This window comes from Micromys minutus (genome assembly GCF_963924665.1).
Source record: "Micromys minutus genome assembly, chromosome: 18".
Lineage (NCBI taxonomy): Eukaryota > Metazoa > Chordata > Mammalia > Rodentia > Muridae > Micromys > Micromys minutus.
The window spans coordinates 40,527,289-40,549,169 of NC_137953.1; the positions used below are offsets into that span (position 1 = coordinate 40,527,289).

At 41.9% G+C, this 21,881-nt stretch overlaps 1 protein-coding gene across 5 annotated transcripts in view; it reads left to right on the forward strand.

The window, feature by feature from the left end:
• HIPK2 (homeodomain interacting protein kinase 2) overlaps positions 1-21,881 on the forward strand; it is a 167,209-nt gene that overhangs the window by 38,228 nt on the left and 107,100 nt on the right. For all 5 annotated transcript variants that reach the window (XM_080932149.1, XM_080932150.1, XM_080932152.1 and 2 more), the window contains exon 2: positions 14,595-15,678. In XM_080932149.1, the coding sequence (XP_080788275.1) occupies positions 14,595-15,678 (1,084 nt within the window). The remainder of the gene's footprint in view (positions 1-14,594; positions 15,679-21,881) is intronic.

The window sequence follows — 21,881 nt, forward strand, 5'->3', positions numbered from 1 at the left end:
TCCTTAGTTTAGCAGATTTGAAAATCTGACTTTAGAAATTCTAGGATTATTTGACTCTGAAAGTCTGATACAAGCTAGTTAATCTTCTGAATGGCTGGTTAGTTGTTCACCCTGTATTGTTTGAATGAAGATAATCCTAGCAGTCATTTGGGAGGACATCACCTCCATGATCCAAGGCCTTTTCTGGGATCTCAAGAGAACAGAAGGTGTTCATTAAGCACATATAGATGTCTAAGCAGAATGTCTGCTGTGGAGATGTTTGTCTTTAAAGAATCTGAGTAAGACCCCAAACCCAACACCCCCAGCTTATCAGTGGGAAATCACAGACTCTTATTTCTAGACATCACCATGACCACTGTCAACTATCCTTGAAAGGCCTTTATTTTGGAATGTTTCATATATCAGGGTTGCAAATTTATGGATCTTATAATTAATTACATTTTAGGTTGATAATTTTTGAGTCACAAATCAGAAGACTTGTTAAATACTGAATTTGTAGATTTTTAAGGTTTCCTTCTCTTAAGATCTGTAAATCTTTACAATAAAATACTTCTACTAGGGCAATGGAAAATACCTATGCCTCAAAATCCTGTATAATTTTGGAGTCCAGGGCAGTATTTGTTCAGTTGTTAATGAATCAGTGGTACTCTGGGTGTGTAAGCAATGCTATTTTTAAACCCATTGCTTACTTAAGTGATAAAGAGGGTACAGAATGTGCCTTGCTGGGCTTGAGAGCATACCATGAGTAATATCCATTACTACTGTGATGTCAGAACTTGAATATTCTTTACCAAAAAGATAACTGTTGCATCATGGAGCAGAGGAATTCAGCTGGAGCAGGATGAGAAAGGCCCATTGCTCTCATGAGGAACACCAACACATGACAAAAACTAATACTCCCCTGAGGGAACTCAGACCGGTGATCAGCAGTGTTCAGCCCCTGTGGCCAGTTTGAAAGGCAGCTTCTTATTTTAGTCACCAGAAAGTGATTTCCCTCTAAATTTCCAGGAGGCTTTTTTTTTTTTTTTAATTCTGTACCTTCTGCTTATTCAAAGAAAACTTGTAGTTGGTAATTGTTGTGTGTATACTTGAAGTCACTAACGTGTGTGATGACCACAGGAATGTACCAATAGCAGGAGCCCATGTGAGAGCAAGCACTTCTGCCAGCAATGGGTGAAATGGCTTAGAATTAAGGGATTGTTGAGTAATAACATCAGGGACATGTTCAATGATAGTGACTCACAGTATAGTGTAAAAGACCACAAAACCCACTTTGATTTGCACATGAGTGAGCATGGACTGCTGGATCCCAGCTGACTTCTTTATCTGCACATGTATACAAACATACACATTTCCAAAGTGCATGGCCAGTGGTTATTATTCTGAGGGTGCTCCTGATTCAGGATTCTAGTTTTCTCTTAGTGCTGTTCTGTCTTGTTTTCCAAGACAGGGTTTCTCTGTGTACCCTTCGCTGGCTGTCCTGGAGCTCACTCTGTAGACCAGGCTGACCTGGAACTCAGAGATCCTCCTGCCTCTGCCTACTGAGCACTAGGATTAAAGGCAAAGGCCACCACTGCCTTGCAGCTTTGTTCCTTTGTTTTTCTCTTTCCCTAACTCTTTCTCTGCCTCCTCTCCCCATTGCTCTTGCCTGTCCTTTCAGTTACAGTACGTGACACTTCCTCTGCTTCCCTAAAGTGGCCTGTAACTGAATTTAGTCAGATGGCAGCTTAAAGCAGGTGAGGGGAATGGCAAAGTTCTCCAGAGGATACAAAATGGAAGGTAGAGCTGCTGTAGCAAATAGGGTTTCCACATAGAGCAGCAAGAGTAGCAAATTGTCATACCCTCAGACGGAAGGTAAAATGAACCCTGCCTTGAGAGACTTCTCATGCATTTCCCATTCATCTCCCATCATCAGCCTCAATAGCCTAGGCAATGCCCTTCACAGTGCTCTTTGGGCAGCTGGCTGGCAGCATCTGAGAAAGTGTTCAGAGGGACATATAAAGGTGAGAACAGAGGCAGCAAGTGGGTATGGCAGTGACAGCACATCCTGTGTTCTGGTCCCTTTCCTACCACAGCAAGAAGCTGAGGTTAGGGAAGGTGGAGTATTATTATTATTATTATTGTTGTTCCTGTCTGTGCTCTTAGTATCCCCCGTGATGACAGAGTTTCACCTCATCAGGACGCATGGATGTATATGCATCAAAAATTAGTTGTTCAGCAATCCTGCCTGGAATGGGAGAACTGTGGATGCCTCTGCAGCTTTTCTGTCTAGAGGTGATAGATATAGGCTGTGAGGCCATGAGGACAAATTGCCATTTGGTCTAAGTGACAGCTAAAAATACTTTGTTATAGTTTGAGTGCAGACATGTTTTTCTCAGTGAAATACATCCTGAATTGTATTATAGAGTAGTATATTTATTTCCTAGAGCTATTGTAATAAAGTAAAACAAACCAGGTGGCTGAGAACCTCAGAAATGTAAACTTCTGAAGTTCTGGAGGCACTGATGGGCAATAAAGGTGTCACTATGTAGAACCCTTTCTTCTCTTTCTAGGGTCTTGTGGGCCCTGCAGTCTCTGGTGTATCTTACATTGCAGCTGTATTCAGTTTCTGCCTGTGTCATTATGTGGACTTTTCTTCTTTTATAAAGGCACTAGTCAGGTTGGACTAGGACTCACCCTAATGACCTCATCTTAATTTGATTACACTTGTAAAGACCCTGTTTCCAAATAGGGCCACATTCTTAGACAGCTGCTGGGGGAGGGAATTCAACACACCCTTTTGATGAACAGACAGTAATAGAAATTACTGTAGTGGAAGACTCCAACATGGGAATGCATAGACCACATTTCTAGCTCTGCTTCTGAGTGTATCAGATTTTCTGGATAAGCTTGAAAAGAAAAAAACAAAACAAAACAAAAAACTTGTTAGTGGACTGAGCATGGAATAAGCAAACATTTGGAAATATCCAATTTTCTTCACACCAGCTTATAAGTCTCACTTTATAAGACATTCCTAAGGGATAGCGTAATTCATGTGAGGCTGACCTTACCAGCCAACTACTCAGCCTCCTGGGTGACTGCTGTAGGTCTGGCTTGCTGAGGTGGTCACTGAGGACTAAGAGCTGCTGACACACAGGACAATGCACCTGCCAGTGGCAGGGAGGGGTGAAGGGATCAGGGAGGAACTTAGGAGAAGACACGGGACTCCACACCTGAAGCTGCCTCCTGCAAGTATGATGATCATTCTGAGATACTGTTGTTTTTATAGTTGGTGGATATTTGCTGCTTTTTGTCTAGTTGATAGTTTATCTTTTTGAGAGCCTTGCTTAGAAACAAAATACAAGGCTGGGGAAAAAAGTACCAGGCTTTGGTCAAAAAGAACAATTTAAGTGAGAAATCAGAAGCTTATCACGTTAGCAAAGTGAGCATGAGGAGGGGCCCTCCCAGCCCCAGCCTACTCCACTAACACCCGTAACACTTTCACATCTGTCCATTAGGGGTTCTTCATGGAGGCTTCAGACTTGTTCCACATATTCAGATTTACAACTGCAAACCTCTCGTTGATGTCTTTAATCTGCCTCTTGCTGTTGCCTTAACACCCAAGTGACTGCAGTGGTTTCTTCACAGGCACAGATGCAGCTCTGTATGGCCTCCTCCAGACCCACAGTGACAAAGTCTGCGGAACTCAGTTTGGTGTAACCACTGTGCTCTTACTTGTTTCTATATGTATGACTGAAATACACTTGCAGGTTATTTGAGGCAGGATTCAGGGAAAAGCACAAAATGAAACATCTATCTCAAAGGATAAGAAGCAAAGGGTGTATTTCTATTTTATTTTAAATGTTACCCTGACAGCATTTTAATAAAGTGCTTTTGGCCACCTTAAATTTACGGTATGTAAATTTACTGTATGAATTTTGTGCTCCCAAGTTTATATGTAGAATTACTGACCCTTAGGACCTCAGAATATGACCTTGTTTGGAGAGAGAGTTTTACAGAGATTGTGACTTACTGGTTCCCTCTTTGTCAAAAATAAGCCCTTCTTGGTGTTCAGAAGTAGCTTCCTTAGGGTGGGCCTTCATCCTGTATGACAAATGTTCTTATCAAAGGAGAAATCTGAACATATGTGTATATATAGGGAGGACAGGAGACACAGGAGAGGATAGCTATGTAAAAGCTAACCAGGGAGGCTTGGAACACCTCATTCCCTTTCTTCTCTAGGAGGGACCAATTCTGCCTGTACCTCGAGTGTGGCTTTCTGGCCTATAGAACTGTGAGATGCTATTTGGACATCAGCCAGCCACCAGCTGCAGTGCTTTGTTAAGGAGTTGTACCAGAAGGATGCCTATGTTAGCAGCCGCTGGCTTTCTGTTAGTTGGCCAGGCTTGGTGATCCATGTCTGTAATTCTAGGAGCCTGAGGAAAGGGAATTGCAAGTGTTAGGTTATCCTGGGCCACACTGTGAGACTCTGTTTCAAGCAAAACATACCATTATTCTTGCATTTTGTTTGTTTTCAAATAAGTCACTATCGTTGCCACTCTAGTTTGAAAAGGGGGTTTGGAGCTATGTTGTACAAATGTGTTTTCTTTTTCTAGTTGCTGCATATTTATTGTAGAGAGTGAGAAAAATGTGTATCTTATCAGTAGTCATCCATATTGGTTGTACTGCTGGGAATGTATCATTACTATTGTTAGTGGTGGGCCTGGAACCAGGCCTTCCACAGGGTAGGAAAGCGCTGTCTCTCTGCTACCTTCCCCGGCCTTGCCAAGTTGAGATTACTCAGACTGTTTGAACACCAGTCATTCTAGACTGCAAGTACTCATCCACTAAATGGAAGTGCTGGCTTGGCACAACATTGTTTTTATGCAAGGTAATAGGAGAGTCACAAAAAGTCACTAAAGAGAGGCTGAGAGTTGTAGGTAAGGTGAACAACTTTCAGAAAGAGAAAAAAAGAGAGTCTGAACACCAAGACAAATAGTGAACCAGTAAGTTGGTATATGTCTGAGGAATTTTCAAATAGCAAGGAAAAATGTTTTCTGAATTAAATACAACTTATGGTAAAATTTAAAGAATCATAGTCTATGACAGATAATATAAAAGGCTTTGAAAATTCTTAAGAAAATTACATTTCTTGGAAAAGCAAGGGGCATATGTGGTGTGTCTGCTTCTCTTCCCTGGAGGGAACTCTTCCTTTCTCCTCCGACCTCTGGGAGAAAGGAGGACTGTTGACACATTCTCAGTAGGGCCCAGCTACTTCTCCTCTGTTTCCATCCCCTGTGTTTTCACTTCCTTCTTGGCTTTCCCCGTGACTCAGGAGTCCTCCTCATACTATTTGACATACTGTCTGTGCCCTCCAAGGATTGCAGTATATGGTGTCTGGTATACTTCCAGCATTGCTTTTCATGGGAAACAGTGTTACTCACATGAATTCCATTTTCACCAAGATTTCAACATCTGTAGCAGCAACATCTTATCCATTCTTCCACCTGACCTTTTCTTTGATGTATATGTCATGTTATCGCTGACACCTATCAGGAGCCTTTTCTGTCTTTCACAATTAGCAGTAACTCTCAAGATTCTCAGTACAGGGACCTTTCTTTGCACAGTCTGGTCTATCGTTTAGATATCTGTCCACATTCTGGTTTTCAATATTTTGGACCTGTCCCATTGTCTTTGGTTTACCCTTGAATAAACTTAGGGCAACCTTGCCACCTTCTCCTTTTGATTAATCCTGTGCAGGCTTAGCCCATCCTATTGGTTTGTATTCTCTTTTCAAAATGGTTTATCTTCATTCAAGAGTCAGCCTGGGGCTGGAGATGACTTAGTTGCTGAAGTGCCCTGTATAGCATGAGGACCTGCACTCTGTAGTACCCACGTAGAGCTGAGCATATGCATGTAATCTAGTACTGGGGAAGTGGCGAAAGCTTTGTCAACCGGCTTAGTTGAATTGGATGTGTTCTGGGTCTTGTGTCCAAAAATAAAGTGAAGAGCAACCTCTGGCCTACACACACACACAGACACACACACACACACACACACACACACACGCTCACACGCTCACACACACAGGCTCACACACACACACTCACACACACAGAGCACCTTTGCACATAGGTACCAGATGATGCCTGTCAAACACCAGCAGCTCCTGATGCTATCTTCAGTTAAATCAATTTCTGATTTCCATGTTTTAATACAAGTTAATACCTATACACTTGAGCGTAAATATCTAGTGCATGTTATTTAACTTGTTGGAAACTTGTTCTGTCCTCTTCTCCCCAAGAAAAAAGTTTGATAGCATGTTCCATCTCCCCTGTCACCGCCTGCGGGCCCACTTCTTTTCATCCCTCAACACTCTTGATTCCTTTCCATCCACCATCTTATTCTCTGAAACCTGTCGCTATCTTACTGTTTATTTCTCTGTGAAGCCCTATATGTTTTTCCTCTTTCTTCCAGCTTTCTCAGACAGTTCTTGGTTCAGATCCTCTTCCCCTCACCTCTGGGCTCTTGTGACAACCTTCCTGTTTGCCATGCAACCTCTCCATGTCACTTAGTCTAAGTCTTCTTACTCAAGACCAGTGTTCTGACCACTGTTCCACTGCACATTAAAAGAAAAAGAGATAATTGCCTCTTAAAAGAGACATATTTATTTTAAAAAAATATAAAACCTTTTTTTAGATGTCATCCCGACCAGAGGAGACACAAATGGTGAGCACCATGGTCATTGTTGTGGGCATCCATTCTGGTTGACGCAGTCAGCTCTGTTCTCTAGGTTAGATCTTTTCTTTCTGGCTTTCGTCTGTTTCTTCATGGTTGCTACTCTGCCTGGCTTCATGGTCAGTTCTTTTAATTCAAGAACCAAACAAATGAAGCAGAAGGTTGAGTAATGACATGAATTTGAGATCAAGGCAGACCTCAGTTCCAAATTCAATCCTGCTAGTTGCTAAGTGACTTTGGGCTACTTATGTCATTTACCCATTTCTTTACTAGGGGAAATGCACCTTACTGGACAGTTCTGAGGAGTAAGCACCTGGAGTCCAGAGAAGAGCAGGGGAATCATGAAATGCTCAGAGATTTGATTAATTTCACATGTGGTAATAGAGACCCAAAGGATGGATTGGGGTAAGCTGGCTCGTCACAGCAGCTTTATGTGTTTAAAAGTGTTCCTAGAACATTAGAGCCACCAGAACTGTAAGGAGGCAGTTGGTACGCAGTGTCCACTGGAGGTTGATTATCGCCTTGGCCTTTGTTAATATATTACTGATATACAAATGTGCTTCAGTTGTTTCCAAGCAAAGCAGAAGCTTTCTGAGGACAGAGACAACAGCACTGGTTGCTCCCCACTGTGAGACTGTTGAGTTATATCCTTCTAGAAGGATCTGGAACTCCAGCCTCACCTTTTGGAAGGTCATCCATCTTCTTAATCACAGCTCACATCATGTCAAATCTCACCTGACTATAAAATGAGTGATCCCTACACTGAACTGCGCTGTTTACTTCGGTAGTTGTCCTTTTAAATCAGCATAGGACTTAATGATGCTATGGGATTTTAAGCTCCTTTAGGTCAGTGGTGATTACCCCCCCACCATGGGATCTTACTTTGAACTGGCTACCAATTCATAGAGATATGCCTACCACAACCAACTAATGGTGATGCCATAGATGTTTATGTATTTTCCTTCTACCCCATGCCAGTCTTTTATATATAGAGGACCAGGAGGACCAGTAATACAACTCTGATGATTAATTTAGTTTATTTTCCAAATGCTCAGTGCTGCTACAATCATATTGCTGCTGCCATTATCAGCAAGGATTCTGAAGAACTTGTGGTTAATTTTACACTGCTCTGGTGGAATTATATCATGTATTTAACATTATACAACTAGTGCATAAACACTCTCTGATTGAAAATGATATAAAAGCCTCAAAAGATATTTAGTACACACTGTTTTGAAAATCTGTCACTTAGAAACAGGTAACCTGAAATTGCCTCACATGCTTTTAAAATACAAACTTGACACACAGAATAATTATTACAGTTATGAATATTCTGTGGTATATCAATGAAGATTTTTTTCTAATGTTCTTCAATCCTCTGAGGCATTAAATAATCAGAAGTTTATCAAAGGCTATACAAATTTACCCTTTTCTAGGTGTTTAAAAATTTCCGATTAGATACATATTTACTTTGGGGGGGGAAGGAGTGGGAGGTTTTGAGACAGGGTTTTTCTGTGTAGCCCTGGCTATCTTCTGTAGACCAGGCTAGCCTCAAACTCAGAGATTTACCTACCTCTGCCTCCCAAGTGCAAAGATTAAAGGCATACCCCACCCACTACACTCAGCCATAGACATATATTTCTAACATTGATGTTATTTTAATTTATTTTATATCTTATGTGCAAAATATGATATAGAAGGCAGGATATATTCTGTTAAATATGAGACTGAATTCTTTGAGTTATGTATTATAGGAAAATAGAAAAAGTTTGTAGCTTCTATTAGATACCCATCATTCAGGCAGTATATCCCTAGAAGGTCTTAGGAAGTGAGAAGGTTTGTGCCTCTTATGGGGATCTGGACTCTACTCTCTTTAACTATATAACTAGATTTTGAATGGCAATCTATTTCATATCTGCCAAGCCTGAATTAAACCTTAAATACCGATAAAATGATGCCTATTTTTACTTATAATTCTTTATCTTGAGCTTTGCTGAGTTCAGTAAAATTGAGTTCAATGAAAAAAGTTAATCATATATAACCCTCACTTATCCCTGTAGTTTCGCCAGAGTCTGATCTTCCAGTAGATAATTTGGGGTGGTGAAATGGAAAGGAAATGTACTCACATGTGAAGCAACTTTTTCGTTCATCCAATTGTGAAATAAAAAGTTATGAAGTAACTAAGCAAATATGTTAGAAAAAATACACTAAATAACCCAATCTGTTAACAAATGTGGTGTTTAAAAAGTAGTAGGTTAAAAACAAAATTGTGAACACTTTTAGCTTTTTAGGTGAGTATGACGACAAACACTTGTAATCCCAACTCTGAGTTGAAGGCCAGATGGTCCTACTTGAAGCTAGCCTGCACTACATAGCAAGACTGACTCAAAGAGGCAGAAACAGTTGTCTATAACTCTGAAAGAATTTCTCATTGAACCTTGAAGACTAAGAAAGACAACAAGCCACACAGAGTTACCCAGGCTTGAGCTTCAAATCAGGGTCTGATTCTGCCCCTGTTCCAGGAGCCCCCTCCATGGTCTGATGTCACCTTCAATCCATCCTTGTGTGAGAAGGAGATTGTGTGGGCCATGTGTTAATGGGATGAGCATACCATGACAATCAGGCTGTCTCAGGCAAAGGTGCTAACAACCTCCCAGAGGCACATGTATACTAGCTGCTTGGTAATTTACAATCTGAAGAATGGTCAATGATTTTATACAGGGGCTAGAAATACTAAAAGGCAAATGCTTTGAAAATAGTATTTTGAAATGCAGGCTTATTATACATAAGTTTTAATGTGAAATGAACATTTTTGGAAAGCCTAAAGAGCAGTTAATCTTCATTGTTTAAACATGCAGGTTATCAAAAGGCACTTGAAACCTGTGGGACCTGCGTTTCTTTGGTACATGAGACAATCTGTCATTTTTGTAGTGATAAGGAATGGCTTAAAATGTCCACTGTAATTCTGTGCGACTGTTTTTAATTGGGTTTATAGGCACTACTTTTTATTTGTCATGAAGTGAGTAATTTATTTCATATAGTTAAGATGTAAGTTAGCTAAATTTCTAGTTAGTTTGTTAGTAAATCTCTCTTATTGGTAGTTTGTCCATAAGCTCAGAAACATGGAAAGATGTGTTCAGTACTCATGCCTTTGGCCTGCTCGAGAGCCAGTGGCATGGTAGTGAGAATACTCTTTTGTAGACACTTCACCCTGTATCTCAGCAATCAATGGATATACAGCCATTATGTAGGGTTTTATCTTGAGAGGCCACCAAGGCTTTTATAGAAAGGTCTGGATGGGCTACGCCTCTAAGGAGCAGGTGTAATTATTGTAGATTTATTGTGTTATTCCCTGGGTTCTCTATACTGCCCTCCAGGGAGTTAAAACCTATCCTCTGCTAAAAGGGGGTCAAAGCTACGTTTCCTTCTAAGAGCCCAAGAGGAGACACAGAGATTGAAATTTTGTATAGGATCAAACTGAAGATGTTCAGTTAGCCCCTGCCATTCCCTGGAAAGAAGTTATTACTATTATTATTTTGTGCGTACGGGAGGTCAGAAGTCCTTGAAGAGTACAGGGGTCAGGCTAAAAAGAAGTGAAAGGAAACATTTAGCTTTCCCTTTAGAGTGGAAAACATACAAATTTTCCCACCTGCTTCCCTGTCCCCTGCCTTAGGGATCTGAACATGTGGAGTGGCAAAGGTTGTGGGCTTGACTCAGAGCTAAACTAATCATGAAGGTTTGTTCCAGAAAATACTTCCAAGGAGAAATGTTTAGACAGAAGTTTGATCATGATTGTGAGCTTATTTTGAAATGAAGCTACAAAACTACCAATGTTTATTCCTTATAAAGATTTTAGGGCTTAGAGAAATCATCATTGACTTTCTTTAGCTATATTTTATTTGAACATTCTTCTTCACACAGGAAAATGGACTGTGCCATAGAACAAAGGTAAAAAGGTTGTTGCAAACATTAGGTCTAGTTCTTGGAATAGTGGCTGTTGACCTCACAGTGACCACAGCAGCCCTAGCCAGAATCCGAGGCAGTTGCTGGCCACAGTGATGGGTATAGAGAGGCTCCAGCCATGCAGGCCTCCTTGCTGATCCTGGGCATCTGTCACCCAAGGCAGCCAGTGATTATTTCCACAGTTTTGTGACCCTTGGCTGTTATCCCAATAACAAATAAGTCATAAGCTACTCTCTTCCCCTTTGTAAAATTCCACTGTGCAATGTGGCCTTTCTACCAAGAACTTCTGAAACAGTGAGGACAGGGACCAGTGTGTCTGAAGCTTTGTGTGTAATTAGCTTCTTCTTCTCCTCCTACTCTCCCTTCTTCTTTAGTAACGTGAGTGAGGATCAAGGGACAGTCAAAGCACAGAAGCTGAAGCAGATGATTTTTGCTTTGTCTCTTCTGGGGATAGTTAGCTTAAAGCCGAAGACTGCTCTTTTCTGTATTACTTCCAGGGTATCATCGACATTTTAACAAAATATCATTTGCAAATGTGTTGGACCACATTCATAAGTATACAGGAACACATGAGGCTGGCAGGCCACAGTTGGACTTATCTGGCTTATAGCATGTATAACTATATGAATATTTAAGTGATATTAATAAATAGAGAATAACCACTTTCAGTGCTGTGCTATTAGGAAGACACTGACATAAAAGTAAGTGAAAAGTATGGTTGTATAACAATCCAAAATAATCAAGCAATAATCATGTCAGATATACACAGGCATGTTAGTCATAGTACCCAGATCAAGGTTGGAGTCAGCTTTCATACCAGAAGGGAAGTCTATGTTGACCCAAGGGGTCACAGTAAAGGCAGATTCAGAGCAATGCTTAGGATTAGAAAAGGGTTGGACCAGTCTAGAGTTGAGACTTCTGGAAATCAGTGGTTGAAGATAAAGCTAGGTGGTTGAATGGGAATCAAGATGTGTGTTGACTCTTCAGCTTTATCTTCTGGGCACTAAGGAGTCACCAGAAGTTTTGGACAGAGGGGCAATGTTCAGAGGTTTATGTAGTAAGACAAATATGCTGGCCAGATACAGGTATATTAGCAATCAATCCAGTGACCAGGTTTCTAAATTTACTTTAGGGTTACTTTTGAAAAGGAATAAGGATTTTATCTATGGGAGTGGCAAAAAGAACAGAAATTAAAGAGTTGGAAATGAGACATTTTACCTTATATATTTAAATACTTTTAATAAAAGAAAGGAGAAATCAATCAAGACTAAGTATCTTTTGCCTGTTGAGGTAATGAAGACTCATCCAGGTAAGTCCACAGTTTTGGGAACCAAGCAACTAGATAAATATTTTATCAACAGAATGGAAATGTTAGAATGGATCATTAGATGACTATGTTTTAGGGGAAAGACAAGGAGTTCAGCTTTTGAAGATTATTTTTGATGTACCAGGAGGCAGAAATAATACTACTGGAACATACAAGTGGGAACGTGGCCCATGATAAGCATGTGGGAGTTGCCTGCATAGATGACTGCTTAAACTGTCTGAATGGAGGAAATAGAATACTGGGGGTACTTACTAGCATTTTAAAGGAGGAAGAAGAGGAGCTGCCTTCACCCCTGTGTAATTAGCCATTGGGAGGATGATGGAAGTTGCAGATTCACATTAGAGCAGATAAGAACATCAAGAAGGAAGTAGTTTCAGCAGTATCAGATGTTGCAGAGAGGTTAAGGAGAGTAGGGGCTGAAAGAGACACTGGATTAGGCAATTAGGAAGTTATTTACCTTAAGAACACAGGTCTGTGGTATTTGAATGTGTTGGAGGAGAAGGATTAAGAGTGAACATTGAAGAGAAGAGTCTATGAAGCATCAATTTACAGGTCAGAAGGAAGGAGTAAGGAGGGGGCTATGAGTGTTCATCTTTCTGTCTTGTAAGTTGGAAGCCTGTGTGTGTTCACACACTTGAAGGCAGAGGGAGAGGTTAGGTCAGTGATTCACTCGGACAACCTTGTTTAGTACCAGCTAAAGACTTTGATCCAATAAACAGAGATAATAAATAACTTCAAGGGAATGGCAGAAACAGGATTCTAGAGAAAAATGGGAGACTATGGATTAGGGGACTAGCAGAATGTGAGACTGGCCTGATTCTGGGCAAGATAGGTGGGGGTCCATTGAAGAGAGGGAGGACTGGGGAACAAATGATGGTGTTAAGAGGGAAGTGTTAAGTAACCACTGTAGACAGAGCTGGGGATCAGAGGGCAGCTGCTAGATGCTTAAGGACCAGTAAAGCTTGGTGGTCTCTTCACCTTCCAAGTGCTACCATAAGAAATGGTGTTAGAGCTGGGAAGGTGGCTCATTCAGTGTGACATAGCATGAGGACCTGAGCTCCATCCTTAGCATTCACTAAAAAGCCCGGTTTCTGTAATCCAAACACTGGGGAAGTGGAAACAGGACGGACGATCTCTAGGGCTTGCTGGCCAGTCAGTCTTGCTGAATCGATGAGCCACAGATTCAGCAGAGACCTTACCTCTGAAACTGGTGACTGAGAAAGGAGCCAGTTATCAACCTCTGGCCTCTGTATACTTAGTGAATGAACACTCTGATATGTATACACATGAAAACACACACACACACACACACACACACACACACTGGTTGTCAGAGGTAGCTTAGAAGGTAATTGGTATTTGTTTCTTCTTGTACCTTTCAGGAGTTTTTGTTTCTTGTCACTGTAGTGTTTTTTCATATTATATATGTGCATATAGATCACATTTTAAAAGATTCCAGTGTCACCACAATTATAAGTTGTACAGTTATTCCATAAAGGTCTTAAATAGTTGTAAGATTATCTGAGTTGCAAATATGAAATCATAGTTCTTTTTCTCACAACTTTCACTATGCGTGTGTGTTTACAGACTTCAGGCTGACATCTGGGTCTCCTTTAATAACTTTTCATTTTATTTGTTTTGGGGATGAGGGCTCTCAATGAATCTAGAGCTCACCAATTAGGCCAGACTAGCTGGCCAGTAAACCAAGAGTCTACCCATTTCTGCTTCCCCACTGCTGGGGAACAAAGAACACAGAAGATCTTGAGAGGCCCCTGTGGTGGGGGTCTGTGCAAGGACATGTTTCTTAAGAGTAGTGAACCTGGTTATTACTATCTGTTCACAAGACTAAGCTGACCACATGGAGGCAAAGTATGTAACACTTACCTGGGATACTTGATATTTAAATACTTCAGATTTAGCAAGATGCAACCTGATAGGAATGGAGAATTGGTTTCTATTACAAGTATAATTACAAGAAATAAGTGATGATCTAAGTCCTGGTTCTGTATCTGATCTTTGACTATTCTTGACTCTGTTTTAGAAGCTTTCTATCCTAAAGCTGGTAGATCTAATGACAGAATATGGGAACCATAGATCTCACACACAAGGAAACTTGAATATGCTTCTGGGTGGAATTGATTTGGTTTTTCAAGCTGCTGAATTTTTAAATCATTTTGCATATATGTGTATGTATGTGCACACGCAGAGCAAGAAATGTGTGGAGGTCAGAAGACAACTGTAGGTGTTAGTTCTTACCTTCTGCCTTGTTTGAGAGATGGTCTCTTGCTGTTCATTGCTGCATATGCAAGGCTAGCTAGCATTCTGGAACTTTCCTGTCTCTGTCATCTATCTTGCTATGGGAGCTTTGGGATTACAGTTGCATGTGACTGTGCCCAGCTTACATGGGTTCTAGGGATCTGAACTCAAGTGTTCACACTTTTTCAGAAATGTTTTACCCACTGATTCATCTCTCCAGTCCTCAAGCTTCTTTCAAAGTGGAAGAACAATCTGAGCCTAAATGAATAGATTGAGTTTATTATTGAAGGAGCAACTCAAGAACTTATTTTTCCTTTTTCTTTCCTTATAGGTATGGCCTCACATGTGCAAGTTTTCTCCCCTCACACCCTTCAATCAAGTGCCTTCTGTAGTGTGAAGAAACTAAAAGTAGAGCCAAGTTCCAACTGGGACATGACTGGGTACGGCTCCCACAGCAAAGTGTACAGCCAGAGCAAGAACATACCACCTTCTCAGCCAGCCTCCACAACCGTCAGCACCTCCTTGCCAATCCCAAACCCAAGCCTACCTTACGAGCAGACCATCATCTTCCCAGGAAGTACTGGACACATAGTTGTAACATCATCAAGTAGCACTTCTGTCACCGGGCAAGTCCTCGGTGGACCACATAACCTAATGCGTCGAAGCACTGTGAGCCTCCTTGACACCTACCAAAAATGTGGACTCAAGCGCAAGAGTGAGGAGATTGAGAACACAAGCAGCGTGCAGATCATTGAAGAACATCCACCCATGATTCAGAATAATGCCAGCGGGGCCACTGTAGCCACTGCCACCACATCCACTGCCACCTCCAAAAATAGTGGCTCCAACAGTGAAGGTGACTATCAGCTGGTGCAGCATGAAGTGCTGTGCTCTATGACCAACACCTATGAGGTTTTAGAGTTCTTGGGGCGAGGGACTTTTGGGCAAGTGGTCAAGTGTTGGAAACGGGGCACCAATGAAATTGTGGCCATTAAGATCCTAAAGAACCATCCATCCTATGCCCGGCAAGGCCAGATTGAAGTGAGCATCCTGGCCCGGCTGAGCACAGAGAGCGCTGATGACTACAATTTTGTGCGGGCCTATGAGTGCTTCCAGCACAAGAATCACACATGCTTAGTCTTTGAGATGTTGGAGCAGAACCTCTATGATTTTCTGAAGCAGAACAAGTTTAGTCCCTTGCCCCTCAAGTATATTCGCCCAGTCCTCCAGCAGGTAGCCACAGCCCTGATGAAACTCAAAAGCCTGGGTCTTATCCATGCTGACCTCAAACCAGAAAACATCATGCTTGTGGATCCAGCCAGACAGCCATACCGAGTGAAGGTCATTGACTTTGGTTCAGCTAGTCATGTGTCCAAAGCTGTCTGCTCTACATACTTGCAATCCAGATACTACAGGTAAGACTTTTTCAATGGAGATAGTCAGGATGCAGGAGGTCCAGTGGCATCCACAGAGAGAATCATCATGGTGGGAATAATGATTGTGGTTGTTACCAGATAGAGACCTTAATATGAGGGCTGGAGACATGGCCCAGTGGTTAAGAGCACTTGCTGCTCTTTCAGAGGACTTCAGTTTGCTTCCCAGCACCCACATGGCAGCTCACAGCTGTGAGTAAATCTAGTTCCAGGAGATCCATCTCCCTCTTATGGCCTCTCTGTACATGCATGTGGTATACATACTTACATTCAGGTAAACATGAAAATAAATCTTTCTAAAAAACAAAGACCTTAATGTAGTTGAAAAATTAGAATACATGAGACTGGAGCGAAGGTGAAAAGCTGTCTGAGGAACATTCTTGGTCTGGATGTTGAGAGTTGGAGAGGATTTCAGGAGCTGGGTAAAGAGCAGAGTGGGGAAGTTAGGTCCTTCTGGATGGAGAGAGCCAGACAGGTAGAACAGGAAGGGGTGTGCAACCACAGGGTAGCAAAATGCAGGACTCATTTAGGAGATCAGGATGACCTACCTGGCCAGATCAGCAGATTTGTAAATAGTACCTGGAAGAAGTTCTGGAAACTTTGAACAGGCTGGGGCTGATGGGAGGGTGTGATCGGTTGATAGCAGTTTTCTTAAAAGACAACTATTATAATCATATGGAAGATGCTTTGCCCTGGGGCCATTGCTCCTTCCTGGGATAAGTTTATAATAGGAAACATTAACTATCCTATATCCCCTTTGATTTAAGAAAATATCCAAGACAGGGTAATTTTGTGAATAAAAGAGGTTTGTTGTTCGAGGTCACATTGCCTCCTTAGCCTTATGGTAGATGGTCCCATAATGGTGGGAGCATGTATAGGAATAAGAAGTTAGTTACATGGCTAGATAAGAAGACATATACTGGTTTAAGATTTTATTCAAGCTTTTAAGACAACTTTTATTGAAGAGAACCAACTTAGGGGTTTCTAACCTTAATTCCTTCCAGGGACAGCACTGATAATGAACTTTCACAAGGCCTCACCAGCTCTCAATATCACTACACTGAGCAAATGGGGTCAAAACACACCTACACTCTAGCAAGAGAACTTGCACATTCAAATATTGTACACGTGTTTATCTCATTTCTAATACGGGCCTTGCACAAAAATACTAGCTAGCTTCAAGGATATAAATAAGGTCCTGGCCATCCCAAAGTTTCCAGCATGCTGCAGGCTTTGGCATTAGTAAAATCCAGAACTGAACTGATCCCTAAACTCACTAGGCTGTGTGATTTGTGCTGACTGCCTAACTTCTATACACTCTCATTTCCTGATCTGTGGGTTGGAAACTGGAGTTTTTATACCATTTCTAGGATGCTGTTGTAGCATGCTGGGATACGATCTAGTGCTATGTGCAGTGGCCAGCCTGTGGGAGACACAGCACCAGAAGGTGGTGGAAATAGAAACCAAGGTTCCAGATTGTAGGATGGCAAAGGGCTGTGTTGGAAGTAATAGTGACCAGTCCCACAGAGCCGGGAATTGGCAAGAAAAGAAACTCAAAACTATGAGAATGTAGACGTATCCATCTAACTCAAAGGATGAGTCTCAGGGCTTCTTCATTCTGTTTCAGAGAGATTCCTGAGCTGTAGGAGCCCTTCCCTAGCTCTGGAATCTGATATGGGCAAGTCATGTCTTTCTCTGAGCATTCAAGTATGCATCCTGCCCTCTGTTCTTGAGGAGTTCTCATAGACTTCTTTATACTCATGAGGATAGATCTACCTCTGCTGGCTCTTTCCCTCCATTCAGCCTGGAGGGGGGCCACGTGCCCGTTGATGGAGCCATCCAGGAAGGTGGAGCCTGTGTAGTGGGGAACTGTACCTGCTCCTTGAGGTGAAGAGTAAGGCTGACAACCCACATGCTCTGGAGAGTGCCAGGCTCTTCCTTGAGAGACTACTCTATGATTCATCATGGGGAAACGGCTTGCCCCTGAGGTGGCTGTTGCTGGGGCCTGCTTTCTAGTTACTGCAATATGGAGGCTTTGCTGTCACTTTATATTTAGACTTACAAATTCAGGATGCCAATGGCTGTTTCCTGCCAGTTCTTGGCCGGAATTTAGGGCAAACTGAGCCAAGAGAAGGGCTGTGTGAGCTTTTATTATTTAGTTAACCTGTATTGCTCTTAGTGAACAGCTTCATTGAAGTTTGACTAAAAATTAGACATGAAGGCTTGTAAAAAGTCTTAAAACTATGTAATAAGTAGTGGGTCCTGGTATCAAAACTTGACCCAGGAAGCTATACCTGGGATTCGGAAGACTGTTTTGTATTCTTGCCCTCTGTGCCCCTGTCACTCTGCCCACTGTATGACCCTCCTGCCAAGGACTCTGTAGTGTACTGTGCTTTCAGGAACCCTAGCTCAGGAGGGCTTTGAATGGCAGTAACATTTCCATGGGAACTGGGGCAGGTCTGAATCCTCTTAGACTTGATGTCCCTTCTCACCAGCTTTATAGCCCAGTCATCCACTTGAACACCTCATGGGATGATAAAACCTCATGGGATGATAAAGCTGTTTGTTTACCGTTAGGAGCTCCCAACTGTCATTCTTATTTGTCTACAGGTATGTTTACCTTTACTTCTTGCATTCCTACTTCCATCTGAGATACCTTTTTGGGTGTCAGGGTACCTCCCTTCTTTAGACCTTAATTGTCTACTACCTAAAATTCTAGGTAGAACGGTTTTCTTCTCACCAGGGTCTTCATGGTGTTGGGTCCTCAAAACCAGCTAAGTAGCCTTCAACTAGAGTCAAGGGCACAGAGTTCTAGAATAATAACTTTATTTCTAAGTTAATCATAATACTCTGCTTGCCACAGGCCTCATCTGAGCCCTGGAGTGGCCAGTGTCCTACCACATGGGTCAGTGGGAGCTTATGAGAGCATCATTCAGCTTTGACCCTGTTCTTCCTGGCTGTGTAGGACAGTCAGTCTAGATGAAACTTTTCAGGTTTGTTTTCCTGACTACACTTTTTACTTGGGGAGAGTGGACAAGAGAAGCTCTTTGATTATTTATCATTAAGATCCTTGTCCTAAAAAAAGCATACTTTGAGGGACATGTTGACAGAGCAAGGGTGCTTTCAAGCTGCCTGGGCAGAGGGGTCATTACATGCTTTAGATCAGTCTTTCCCCAGTAGTTCCCTGTCCTGAGCCTGGCACAGCCAAGAGGAAGACTCCACTTTAAAATGGATGAATACTCTCCGTCCTTTTATCATCTTAAACAGGACATTAAATGCTCCTCCAATGGCCCCCAACAGGTACGGTAAGAAAAAAAAAGTGATAGAAGTGAACTTCCTGTTTCTAGCCTGAGCAACGTGGGAGGAAGGTGGTGGCTGGAACCCACTATTCTTCCGCGAAGCTAGGTATGCATGGCTGGTGATGAGTGGGGCAGAGAGCTGCACCAGCTCTGCCTCCAGAGCCCCAGAGCTCCCTTTCTTTTCAGTGGTCACCAGCTCATCCGGATCCTCAACAAAGACACAGGGAAGAGCGTCAAGGCCAGGGTAAAGTAAAGTGAGAGAGAGTTTATCAAGCATTTTGCTAGAGAGACACAGGAAAAGGATGGTGTGCACTCAGTACATAGGGTGGGCTTCTCAAGAATGTCACAGTTGGCTGTGTGCAAGATTTTATGGCTAGTCAGTGTACATGGCTCAAAGGTTGTAACTGACCAGGTTTAAAGAGTAAGAAAAGCTTAAAATATAAGTAAAGTTTCAAAACCAATAAAATACATGGTTTAGGTTTACTTATTTCTCTGACATTGAAGATTTGTAGATGAAAGAGTGTGGATATTTATGGGGTACATTGTTCAGGTTTAAGAGAGAGTTGTACATTAAAATAATAAAATTCACAAAGTTTTAAACATTCTGGCCCCAAGTGGACCTCATTCATTAGTTTTTAACATCCTATTTGAAGTATCTTTAGAAAAACATGATTATTTCTCTGGGCAATTTTGCTTTGTTACTTGTATCGAGCTTTTTTGACCCTCAGTCAGTACAAAAGGCAAATTAGATTTCAGAGTGAGGAGCTTCTGCTTCTCCTCACCCCGTAATCCTCCTGTATGTCTAGCCTACCACAGAGTTGCTGTTGGCATTCTGTGAGGGAAGCCTGACATGGGGCTTTAAGGAAACAGGGTTGTTCTGTCAGGTCTTTATACTCTAACAGGGGCGGGGCGGGGTGTCTTCTGATTTAACCTATGTACTGAAGGTCAGCTCTGAGGTTAACTTCTCAAGCTTGCTCAGACCTAAGAATCTGGAAAGCATATATGAACAGAATTATGCTAGATCCTGATCCACAGAGTCTCCACCCTTTACCCCTACTCTATCCTAGAGATCCTCCAAGGTTCCACCTTTCAGGTGGCAGAAGAACACAGTGAAAGGTGACCCTATTTACTTGTGTTACATGATTAAAGTCCCTGCCACGTCATTATTTAATTCTACATTGGTGCCAATGTTTTGGCTTTTTGAGCAAGCAGTTAACTGGTACTAGGATATTTCTGCTGTTAGTATGACCAGCAAACTAAAAACAAAACCAATCATTAAACTCTGGAAAAACCACAAAAAATTTACTGTTGGGCAAAAGATAGTCAGAGGTGACAGTGTGTACAATTTTGTTTCTACTCTGGACTGTTCAAAATATTTTGTATGAACTTTTTTGAGACCTTTAAGACCATTGCTGAGATCCCTAAAACTGGGTATAAAAACCAGGACATAGGGCTAGTAAGATGGCTCAAAGGCTAAGGGTAATTATTACTACTAATCCCCAACACCCATATGGTGCAAGGAGAGAACTGACTTCTGTCCTCTGCCCATGTAGATACATGCCAGGGCACATAAGTGTTTGCATAAGCACACACACACACACACACACACACACACACACACACACACACACACACCACATACATACAGATAGATTTTTAAAAAAATATTCATTCAGTTGATTCTTTTGGGTGCAGAAGCTGTCTTCCGGATGATTCTGGAATGGTTGTTAGAGATGGAAATTAATTTTAGTTCCATTCATTATGTCAGACAGTGATTGAGTAGCTCTGAAGATCTACATATTAAATGGTATAGGAAGAAAGGCACATTCTCAAATTTTGAGTTAATTGTCTCTTTCAGATTTAAAAAGAAATTCTTAGGAATATAATTCTGACATTTGGTATTCCGAGTGTGTGGTTATTCAACAGACACTGCTTATGAATTCACTGTACAGCAGACTGAAATGGTTAGTAGAAGTGAGTAAAACAGCCACAGAGCTCAGGCTCAGTGAAGATGGGCTGAATAAGAGAGTGAGAGCTGTGGTCAGGGTGTCTGGTAATCTTCAGGGAAGTCTGAGATGGGGAAAGCCTGAGAAGTCTGGGCTGTGGAGAGAAACAGAGACATGCAACTGGTTGAAGGCCTGGGTTGGAGCAAGTGGTAGAGATGTGAGCTCTAGCAGTAGGTTTCGAGGATAGCATGAGGAGCTGCGGTTTAGTCAGAGTCACATGTTGGAAGCTTCTGTGAATTCTTGAAGAGGTTAGTGATGATATATCAGTTGGAAAATGACAAATAGACTAAAACTTGGTGGGAGACACAAAGGCCAGAAATAACTATTCAGGAATGAAAACAGAGGGTCTAGATTATATGGTGATCCTACCCCCATAGTCTGACTTCAGACTTTTCTGATAATTAATTTCAAAACTAACTTACCAGAGAACAATATGGGGTTTGTTTTTCATTTTTGTTTGGTGACTTTGCTCTGAGGCTGGATTCTGAAGCTCTGGTCTGCTTGGGCCTGGTTTCAAATCCCACCACCACTACAAAGTAAGAGTCTCTGGAAAGTCACCTCAGCCTCAGTCCTGCTCTGTCCCCACCACCTGTTTCTCTGACTCATTGAGTAGATTGTTAGCTATGAGCCACCCGCATTGTTCCATCTGGATTCTGTTGTGCCCAGTATTTGTCCTCACCAGGTTGTGGGCCATAGTTGGAAATTCTAATTGTGTGGAGGAAGGAGTCTTTCCCCTGTGGGTGACTCTGGCATCATTAACCCATACTGGGAACCTTTCCTAGTTTCCCATGAACTGTAAACAGGGCATATTTCCACATTGCCAGACTGTAGGCTGAAGGTGTAAGTCACTCCAATAAAGGGTGTCGCCGCATACAGAAGT